At 54.3% G+C, this 10,651-nt stretch overlaps 4 protein-coding genes across 6 annotated transcripts; 2 read left to right on the forward strand and 2 right to left on the reverse strand.

The window, feature by feature from the left end:
• Positions 1-13: 13 nt before the first annotated feature.
• On the reverse strand, positions 14-3,208 carry KVP17_004880 (uncharacterized protein; the record flags this gene model as incomplete). The annotated part of the gene is made up of 1 exon (XM_068523468.1): positions 14-3,208. One exon carries the CDS (start codon positions 3,206-3,208, stop codon positions 14-16), a length of 3,195 nt encoding a protein of 1,064 aa, XP_068371625.1.
• Positions 3,209-3,238: 30 nt separating this feature from the next.
• On the reverse strand, positions 3,239-5,134 carry KVP17_004882 (uncharacterized protein; the record flags this gene model as incomplete). The annotated part of the gene is made up of 1 exon (XM_068523472.1): positions 3,239-5,134. One exon carries the CDS (start codon positions 5,132-5,134, stop codon positions 3,239-3,241), a length of 1,896 nt encoding a protein of 631 aa, XP_068371629.1.
• A 227-nt stretch (positions 5,135-5,361) lies between these two features.
• KVP17_004879 (uncharacterized protein) lies at positions 5,362-7,956 on the forward strand (the record flags this gene model as incomplete). Its single annotated transcript, XM_068523467.1, has 1 exon — positions 5,362-7,956. The coding sequence occupies one exon, from the start codon at positions 5,362-5,364 to the stop codon at positions 7,954-7,956; it is 2,595 nt and encodes an 864-aa protein (XP_068371624.1).
• Positions 7,957-7,990: 34 nt separating this feature from the next.
• Positions 7,991-10,651, forward strand: KVP17_004881 (uncharacterized protein; the record flags this gene model as incomplete). 3 transcript variants are annotated; one of them, XM_068523470.1, is made up of 2 exons in its annotated part: positions 7,991-8,437; positions 8,480-10,651. In XM_068523470.1, coding segments are annotated over 2 exons (2,619 nt in total), but the record flags the coding sequence as incomplete, so codon positions are not given. The 3 variants fall into 3 exon arrangements, with proteins under 3 accessions (XP_068371627.1, XP_068371626.1, XP_068371628.1); XM_068523469.1 differs by lacking the exon at positions 8,480-10,651 and having other exon boundaries at positions 7,991-8,455; XM_068523471.1 differs by lacking the exon at positions 7,991-8,437 and having other exon boundaries at positions 8,780-10,640.

The following is a 10,651-nucleotide window of genomic DNA, read 5'->3' on the forward strand; positions in this document are numbered from 1 at the left end:
CGAAATTCAGAATTTATGCATCTGTGGGCACAGTCAAGGGCATCGTCACTTCACATGCCAGCAGTCGCCGAAGCCTTGACAGTGCAGTTGATGTGTCGGTCTGCACGTTCAGGGTCCGTTGGAGCCGCTCTCGATTCAGCAAAGGCAGATGTTGCCGAGTGATCACCAGTGCCTGTTGCATTAGAGAGCTGCTATCGACGAAGGGAGCTGCAGCGTCGTCCTCCACCTTCAACGGGTCGTTTCGGCCTCCTTGCATTCCCCGCTCGAGAAACATCCCAACGAGCTCTTCCATCACTGTCTGAAACTCCTGGGACTTTTCATTGTAGTCGTTCTGTGCATGCTCCACGTCACCAGACTGACATCTTGCGGCCATTTTGAGATCAACCGCAGCCTTGATGAGGCCAAGGCGATAGCGCTTCAATACGTATGCCAGCAGACACCTGAAGAGGTATCCGCTGGGTGGAACTTGAACAGGCGATTCCTGAGGCATGGGCTGCAGCTCGGAGTGAGGCCACTCTACACCGTGAAGAACGAACCCCTCGTCACGGATAATGGTCAGAAGTGTCTCCTTTACGTCGCCGTGGAACAACAAGGATCTACTAAGCAACTCGCGTAGCCACACGAAACTTCTAGAAGGACAGAACCGCCAGAACATGATGACCATAGTGCACAGGGCAGACCTGACTTGCATGCCCGTTTGCAGCGGTCCAATTTCCATTTGCTGCCTGATAGTGTAGTCTTCAATCAGATCGGTGTAGAGGTCCAGGCCACGACGAAAGTGGGTGAGTGACCTTGAAGTTACAACTAGCAGCGCCTGCATCACTATGTGGAATATCTCGACCTCGTTGATGGAGCTGCCGAATGTCAATCTGTCAGCCGCGGTTGCCGCTACCTTCTCAAGGAGCACGTCGTCATCCAGCTTCACGACTGGCGGGTCCTCGACCTCATCAGCCAGTTCCACCTTCTGTCGTTTGACAGAGAAGGAGTCATCCCGACCGTTGACGATGGCGAAAAACGACTCCAGTGCCTGGTCACTAACGCGATCTGCTAGCTTTCCGCGTGTACGAAGGAGCTGCAAAAACACGCGAGCCGCGTTTATGATTCGGATACGTTCGACGCTGTCCGGCTTCACGTTCAGTCGCAGCAGCCGCATGAGGAAGTCGGCTTCAAAGGAATCTATACGAGTGCACTCAGTGTCGCTCTCGTCCTTCACGACGACATCAGCATCCTTTAGAGCACGCAGCTCAGTCAACTCCAAGGGCAGGTAAACGGATGCAGGGACCCACTGGCATGTCAATACACGATGGAAGCACTTCGGAAGACGGCGCAGCGCGACTTCCCGAGTCATCAGAGCCGCAAACCTCTCAATGGTGTTTCTCATCAGTGAGTCCATGTGGGAGGAGCCCGCGAATTCCATCCCTGGGCAAACATCACGTTTCGCCTTCTCATCCTTCTTGTCCGACTTCTTCACCTCGCTTGGAGTGAACCACGGAGACGATTTGATGACCGATGTCTTCGGCTCGAAGTCCACCCCGCCTGGAGAAGGCTCGCTTCCGAGGGAAAACGTAGCCCACCAGAGGCTTATCCAGACAGAGAGCGTGTCGACGCTCTGGTCGTCCATCTCACGACACCGGAGCACTAAACGGTCAAGGCAGTTCTGGAACACTGCTTGAGTAGACCCCTGCAAGGTGGCGACATGCAGTATGACTTGGATAATGTAGATGCGCTCCAGATGGCAAGTAGGCACGCGAAGCAGCTCTGACACCAGTGTCTCGGCGAGAACGATCTCGAACTGGTCGTGCTGACACTGAATCAGGAGCAAGTTCTTCGCCGTGATATTTGCGTTTCCGTGAAAGCAGTATAATAGGGAGAGAATCAGCGATTCTAGCATCCATACTTCATGCTCCTCGAAAAGGTAACGATCAGGATACAGGTTCCGTGCGTACTCATGTCCAAGTAGGGAGCCAGTGACCCTCCTCGTCGAGAACGACGCATTCCATAGACCCAGGCCACAGTCCAGTAAGTCTTTCTCCGACATCTTTAGAGTCTCCGTGAAGACCACCTCTGAAAGAGTGGTCCGCACTAAGTGCCACCTGGGCTCGAAGGCAGGCAGCGCGTGGATCCTACTGTTTCTGTGGGACCGAATGTCATCAGCAACGGACCCGAGATTGTGGGTCTTGATCACGGTGCGACACCTCCACTTGGTGGTGCACATATACTGAAACAACCTACGACACTGATCGAAGTAATCTTCGTTCGGCGGTGATGCCGACTGATCGGAGCAGAACAAGTCAAGGTCGGACTCCCCCCTTGTCGCAGCGTACTCATTAATCACTGCAGCCAACTCATGTAGATCAGAGCCAATGTGCTTCGCAGGCTCTGCGTCCAGCACGACTACGGATAGCATCACAGCCAGGAGGCACGCATCAGACGCACTGTCCGCCAGATCACACCTATTAGCGACGGCCATTTCAGCTAGCGAGCGTAGGCAGGTGATAAAGGACTGCAGCGTCACGACGCCGACGTTGACAAGGTCAGCGGCAAACCGAAGCAGGTTAACTGCACGCCAAAAGGCAATGCTGGGGTTTTCGGCTACCTCGAACGCGTTCACGAGTTCGGATTGAAGTTTCGCCACCACCTCGCCTCCGAAGGCGTGGAACTCAAGCCGCCTAAGGCTTCGATGCCCGTCTCCCGACGCCTCCTGCTTGGTTTCGTCCTTCACGGCGTCGTGCCTCGGGTCTTCAGGTTCCCCTTCCTGGAGACGTGTGCGGTTGTGAACCATGTAGCCCATGAACGCCGCCAAATGACTGCTCTTATGAGGAATAAACGATGCCACCTCCACGAGCTTGTCGACCACCAGCTCTCGTAGGGACGGCCGATCGGGATCGCCACAGACGAACTGCTCCAAATCCTTGACGTGCTTCTCGAGGACGGCCTTAGGGTTCAGGTTCCTGCCATACCTTTCATGTTTGTCACCTATGTTGGCGAGGATGCCGTTGATTCGCTGTTTCGACTTGTGGATGAATTGCCGAGATTGGTGCTCCTGTTTCCGTTCATCGTACCTGCCTTCATACCTCCTGTCTCGAGGATCATCCTCTTTGACTGAGGAGTTCAACTGCCGTCTGTCTGGATGGGTGTGGTCGCCAAAGCGCGGCAGGTGGCTCTGGTCGTCGAATGTCAGACCGGTGCCGTTATCGAAGCCCGCCATCAGCAGGAAATCGCGATTTAAAGAAGTTTGTCATAACACTGTGTCGAGAATGTGCTCCACTATGTGAGCCGGAGGCCGATTTTGCGGTTCTGGCGCCCAACACGATTTCAGAAGAAGTGCTAATTTCGGGTCCAGCGAAGGGGGTAGTGGTGGTCTCTGTCTCAAGTCGTAAATCGTCGCAGTAAGCTCGTTAACGTCAGACACAGGAAATGGGCTGGAGAGATCCCCAGATAGAACCTGTTGGGCAATCAACGAGAAGAAGTAGATGTCCGTTGCCGCAAAGGGGGCAGTCGTCATCCCAGCAAGGACTTCGGGAGCGCTGTACACGCCTCGCAGGTCCTCGTGGACACCGTGTCGCAGCAGTGTAACCAGCGATCTCGTTACAGCGGCGTCCACGAATAACACTTGGTCACCAACCACGCCAACAGTAGTGTCCGGGTCGAGCAACCCGTGGTGAAACTTTCTCGAGTTCTTTCCCGCGTTCTGGTCCAACCCATGCAGGTTGACCATAGTGGAAATCAGGTTCCTCAGCATAACAATCTTCGCTTCCAGAGTCGTTTCTGGCGTAATGCGTTGGTGCAGATAGTTCGTGTACGAAAGTAAATTTCCTACGTGTGGGAAGAGGAGGTAGAACGTAGCCCCGTTCTCGATGCAGAACCCAACAGGCGGAAGAAATGGCAGGGCGTCATGGTCTTCCCGTCGGAGGAAGGCAATACAAACGCGTTCCACGTGCCTCAAATGGTGCATGAACTCCTCCTCCAACCAGGTGCCTACGCCTAGGTCTACTAGCCAACGCCAGGCATAGAATGTTGATGCATTCTCGACACCCATAGCATTAAGGAAGTACGAGTTCACAGGAGACTGCAGTGTGACCTCCAGCAGCTTCTTCAAAGGTCCGGGCTTGCACTGCACAATGCCGTTTGGAATCTCAGACGGAGAGCCCGGGATGAACAATGCGAAGCCAGGTCTCACGGCTTCGGGTCTCTCGAGAGGAACGTCAATGGCAACTAGGTACCCCAGATCCAGCACAGCCAGCAGCGGTACGATCTCGCTGAGCATGATTTGCACAGGTTGGGCCCAAAGGGGTCCAACCTGCCATTGACCAAGGGCAAGGAAGTTGTGTACGCAACGTCCCATCATCCACAGGGACGCAACAACGCTTGCCTTCGATAAGCGGAGGGTGCTAGTGCTGTGAGGATGGTGGATCTCCAGCCGAGAGTAAGTTAGCCGAGAGATTGCCCTGTCACCCAGCCATGTGGAGGTGAGGATGACGAGACATCCGCCTAAGAGCGTCACCAGCAGTGAAAGGGAGGACTCAATTCGGGTTGCTTGATACAGGGGAAAAACCCCACTGACCACCAGGACGGCCATGACCAACTGAGCGGTCAGCACGCAGCTGGCGACGACCCAGGCAGTCACTTTCATAACTCTGCCACGTTCAGGTGTCTCTCTCCCGGTTTCGATCAGCGCAACCGCTACGGAGGGCGCCTCAACATCGACGCCCACCAAAGACCGAGTGCGGAGAAAGACAACACCCACCACCAGCGACACAATAACCAGAACAGCGTCAAAGAGGACAGTGCACGCAAAGGCAACGGCTTCCCTCAACGGTTCAGAAAGTATTCCGAAAAGGTCGAGAACCAAAAACAGCGCCCTCATCACGCTGGCGGCCGTGGTTAAGAGGAGCACCAGCAACGAGGGCTGAGAGAGAATGGTAGCGTCTTGGTGCTGGGCCAAGGGAGCCATGTGCTCTTCCCAGAAGATCATATTGTCCGAGGGCGGTCCCGACCTCATCAACGTCCCCTTCCAACGGCGAAGAGTGGGCATGACTCTATGGCAAGAGAGACCAGCCAATGCCAGGTATACAAGTGCTAGGATGAGCTCATACGAGTGGTCTGCAGAGAGTACTTCAGACAACTTCACCATCCGTGATTGAATTCGGTAAAACGCAGGATGCGATGGTCAGTAGTTTGGATTTCATCTGTCATGACTCACGCTGTGACGAACCACGTGGGTAACGAACCCATTTTGATTTCGGACACTGAAGACTCTGACGCTACGCAAGATCAAGAGGTGGAATTTGAACGATCGCGTCCTAGAGACCAGCCAAGGAAATGGACGCCCTATGAAAACAATTGATTATTTTCGAAACAATGCGTTGCTTGGCGTTACTGCTGGTGGTGAAGACGGTCCTGGGGTCGCTGATTGGAGTGGATATCGGTAACGCCTTCATGAAGATTTCTATCGCGATGCCTGGCTATCCATTCGAAATGGTACTCGACATGCAGTCCAAGAGAAAAACCCCCACAGCCATCTCCTTTTCCGAGCCGCAGAGGGAGTATGGAAGTGACGCGTTGATGAGAGAGTCTCGGAATCCTCATCTAGTTTTTTCATACCTCAATGACCTCGTTTCCTCCGATGCCGGCTTAGCAGAAGACTTCCATGGTTATACCTTCGTACATGACGATGAAAGGGGTATCACAAAGGTTCAGGTCCGGGAGGGGTTGGACTTGGCTGGCGAGGAGTACCTGGCCATGTATTTAGTACTTGCGAAGAAGCTAGCCGCCTCCACAATTCGCCATCGAGTACCGAACCCAGATTCCATTCCGCTCACCTTCTCAGACCTGGAATTGGTGGTGGCTGTTCCCGTAAACTATTCCATGCGACGCCGGCAGGCTGTCGTGGATGCTGCCGCAGTGGCGGGCATGAACCTCAAGGCCCTCATCAGCCAACCGGCTGCTGCGGCCTTGTATCACGCCGTGGACAGAGACTCGTCTTCTGCCTTGAAACTCTTCTACGACCTGGGAGCAAAACACATTCAGGCCTGCGTGGTAGAGTATGGCCCTGGAGCAAACGGGGCGCTGAACGCTGTGTCAATTCTTGGGTGTGGGCAGTCCACTGGCACTCAAGGAGGAAAACTCGTAGACACTGTGTTGGCGAACTACCTCCTCGACGAATTCCAGAAGCAGAACAATGTGAAGGTGAACGAGGAGAGTATGTCCAGGGTGATGTCCAGACTCACTAAAGAAGCTCTTGGCAAGAAGCAGATTCTCTCAGCCAACAAACAGACCACCGTGTTCCTCGAAAACGTATTCGACGGCAAAAACTTCCGCGTGGACCTTGATCGGCCGACGGTGGACGGCATTCTTGAGAAGCAGGGAGTGCTTGAGGCCCTTCGGACCCCTGTCAACTTAGCCCTCGAGGCGGCAGGAAAGCAATTGGAGCAGATTGAGGAGATCGAGGTTATCGGAGGTGCCTGGCGAGTTCCCCGAATCCTTCAGGAGCTAGAGGCGATCTCTAAGGAGGTTGGTGAAGGTTCTTTGGGTCAGCACTGCAACGGAGACGAGGCATCCGTAATGGGTGCTCTTCTCTACGGTGCCAATTATTCGCAGGTCTTTCGAGTAAAGAAACTCCTCTACCGCGACGCGTCCTACTTCAATTACACAATGACGGCGACGAAAGACGGAAAGCAAACCAAAACCAAGCAGCTTATACCTCGAGGAGGCATCCTTTCCAACATCGTCAAACGAATGCGCCTCGAGGCCGACTTTGACGATTTGGTCATTGAGATAAAGGAAAACGACAGACTGATGAATACATACGTTGCGGACCTAAGAGGAGTGAAGCAGCAGGCCAAGGATGTGCAGCAGAAGGCGCTTAAGTCGCGCGAAGAGCATTTGGAGCTGTATAAGGAACAGAATCCTAAGGCACGCATCGGCGAGACCAAATCTCCACAGGTCTTTATTTACGCCAAGACAGGTTTGATGGGGATTCCTGAGATTCAAAAGATCGTCGTGCAGTGGGAGACGGAGACATTCAAATTGACCGAGCGTAAAGTTAGAAAGCCTGTTTCCACGGAGGCTCCAACGGAAGTCCCGTCGGAGACCAAGACTGAGGAGACGACAGAGGAGACAATGACAGAGGAGACCACTGATGTATCATCTCATATGGAGTCGGATTTCAGCACGACTACGACTACCACGACCACAGGCGCTCCTGAGTACAAGATCGTAAAGAAGGTGAACGTCACCAGGCGCACTCGCGAGGTCGAGGCCCCATTCTCGGTTCACTACGTCCAACCATTGCCTCTGGGCTCCGAGGGCATTGCGAAAGCCAAGGCCACGCTGAAGCGCCTCGACGAAGAGGACTCTGCCATTTTCGACATCCAGAAGAATCGCAACGACTATGAGAGTTATTTGTACGAAGTTCGCGACCGGCTTCAGTCCGAGTCCGTACTTGCTATTCTCGCTCCGGAAGAGCAAGAAAGCATAGCGCGGCTGGTAAGTGCGGCATCCGATTGGCTTGCTGAGACCTCGTCGCTGAATCCGTCTGAGTTCACTTCCAGACGGGCAGCCCTTCAGGAGCAGGTCGACCAGGTGCTGAGCAAGGCCACCGAATTTGAAGAGCGCCCCCACCTGTTTTCGGAGATCACGCGGAAGACCAAGAAGCTCCATGCTAAAGTCACTATCTACGGGGAGAACAACCCATTCTGTGACAAGGCCCTCTTCAAGAAAACACTGACGAATGTGGAAGAGTTCCAATCGTGGTTCCAGACCATCTGGGACGAGCAGAAGCTTCGAAAGGCTACTGACGAACCACTTTTTACAGTTCAAGAGGTACGCAACAAGTTTGTCCAACTGAAGAGCAGTTTGAAGCAGCTTCTACAGTCCGATCCCCACGCTGAACGTCCAGAGACAGCGTCTGAAGACGCAGCAGAAAAATCGGACGATCTAAAGAATGAGTTGTAGCATGGGTTGAGTGAAAAACCAGAATTTCTCGCCGATGCAGTCGTCATTGAAACCGGAGAACGCCCTGAGGCGGGCGCAGGACTACATAGGCAGCGGTCTCCCGCACGACGCGCTTCTCGTTCTCCAATCGACGATTCGCAACAGGAAATTTCGGCAGTTCGCTGTGGAGCCCCTGGTTCAGGAGTCCGTAGTCGGCCTGTTCTTGAAGCTCTGTATTCAGCTGAAAGAGCTGAAGATTGCGAGGGAGGGGCTGCACCTGTACAGGTCGGTTACCATGCTCAACAACGTCAGTGCGCTGGGTCGGGTCCTTTTGGACTTCCGTGATGCGGCTGAGAACATCCTACCGGAGGCGTGTACGCAGTTCAAGAACCAACTGAAAGCGGAAGAAATCGAAGATGACTTGGAGGCAACACAGAGCCCTGAGGCTCTGATGCTGGCGGCACTCGGCCTGGAAGTGCGTTCAGAGGCCGCCAAGGAAGTGGTAGGTCAAGGCGCTTAACTGCCGGCCGCTCATATTTTACAGCAATCTACCCTCTGGTTGAACTGGGAGGTCTACAAGGCCATTCTAGAATTGGTCCGGATTTCACCGAAGCTAGAGCGGCTGTACCATGAGACGGCGTCTCACGCTTTTGACTTCTGTGTAGCTCATAGTCGCCGCCAGGAATTTCGCAGACTGTGCGATATCCTCAGACACCACTACAGCTTCCTGAAGCAGTGCGCAGCCTCCAAAGCCCAGTCGCGATTCGAACTGGAACCCCTGCTGCTCCCCGACCTCCACTTGGAGACCCGCATTAATCAACTTAAGGCGGCATGCGAATTGGGAATGTGGCAGGCGGCTTATGAAACGATGGACGACATAACAAGTCTGGGTTTACATGATCTTTTGGCTAAGTGCGTGGCAAGCAAGGAGATCACGCGCAGGTCGAACTTACTTATGCTGACCGATAGGTTCTACCGATATGCGGGGGATGTGTTTTTTAAGAACGGGTTGCTCCTGGCTCACGCCCTTGCGCAATACCGTTCATTGGAGCACTCCAGGTACCGTCAGAAGCAACAGTTTGCCGAGCGCGTAAGGATGGCGGACCGTACAGTGCTGGCAATCCTCTCCGTGCCTCTCAGTGATTCAGGCCGGACACCGGATGCCCACCAATTCGCCAACCACAAGAAGTTAGCTGAGCTACTGGGGCACAACTCTGTGTTGGTGGACCGACAGCATCTCCTTGACCTCGTTGAGGCTTACGGAGTGATCGAAGTCGCGTCACCCGCAGTCGCGGATCTCTTTCGCAGCCTGCAAGCCGAAGTCACTTCCCTTCGCATCTGTCACGATGTTGAGGCCATTCTTGACGCTATCTCCGAGTACGACAATCCTCAGCCTCTACTCCAGTATGCGTCCCACATTAAGTACAACGTCTTCTTCAAACTGATGATTCATATCGAGAAGGTGTATACGTGCATGACCCTAGACCACTTTAGTGGGTCTAAAATCTGCAACCCCAGCTTCCTTCCTTGGAACGACATCGAGAAGCTCGTGGTCACGCTGACTTCCAAGGGCAGTCTGCACATGCGGATAGACTATGCTCACGGAGTGATTTACTTCGGGGAGAGGGTTATGAGTCCGGAAGAGCGTTTCAACCGGAAACTTCGAGAGTTTGCAACGTCGTTAGGCAAAACGATGCGCGTTGTGGACGCTGACAGCTCTTCGCGGGCCGAGAGGAATGGCATCTTCTACGACTTTGAGAAGAAGCTGCAAGCAGAGGAAGTCCGACTCACTGTTCGCAGGGAGATACTTAAGGCGCAAAGAATTAAGCAAGACGCGGCGTTTAAGCAGGCCGAGAAGGCTGCCAAGGCACAAGAGGTGCTGGAAACACAGCGGCGAGACGAGGAGGAGGCGCGTAAACGACGGGAAGCGCAGGCTAACCTTGAAAGCGCCATGCGCAAGGACGAGGTCAACAAGGCGCGCGCCCTCGTGAGCGAACTTATCGTGGAGGAACTGAAGGAACTTGCGAAGAAGAGTGAGAGGAAGCTTTACCTGTGCGGGAAACCCATGACGATGGTGACCCAGACCGATGTATTGGCGGGAGTCACTCACAGTGATATTCTGAAGTCGCAGGAAGTCGCCAGGGAGAAGGAAGTGGCTGAGATTAAGAAGCGCAGCGCAGACGAGGCGCGCAGAGTTGACTACACTGAGAGGGCCCTACAGGAAAAGAACTCGTTGTACGTTAGACAGCAAGCGACCGAAAATGTAAAGCGGAAGGCGGAGATCGGGAGGCAGCTCGAGGAGAGAATGGCTGCTGAGCTGGAAGGCAAACGAATCCGAGCACAGTGTTTGGAGACCACGGTGCTGCCTCACTGGGAAGGCCTTGTGAAGCAGCTGGAGGCGCGCAACGCAGAGGAGCTCGCCAGAATGCGTGAGAAGCAGAGGCCTACTGTCATCGCGACTTTGCGGGCTGAACGGCTTACCCGGGCCAAGCAGGCTCAGGCCGAGGCCGAACGGAAGAACGTGGAGGAGAGGCGCGCTGCAGAAGAGCAGCGTCGACAAGAAGAGGACCTGCGGAAGATGCAGCAGATGGCGGGCATAGTGCAACCTGGCGCTGACGATGAGCGGCGAGATTTCGCTCGTCGTGAGAGAGGTGGCTTCCCTGAGAGAGGTGGCTTCCCTGAGAGAGGTGGCTTCCCTGAGAGAGGTGGCTTCCCT

Source organism: the organism of the source record quoted next, assembly GCF_019968985.1.
Source record: "MAG: Porospora cf. gigantea B chromosome Unknown PgB_NODE_815_length_10651_cov_121.877, whole genome shotgun sequence".
NCBI lineage: Eukaryota > Apicomplexa > Conoidasida > Eugregarinorida > Porosporidae > Porospora > Porospora cf. gigantea B.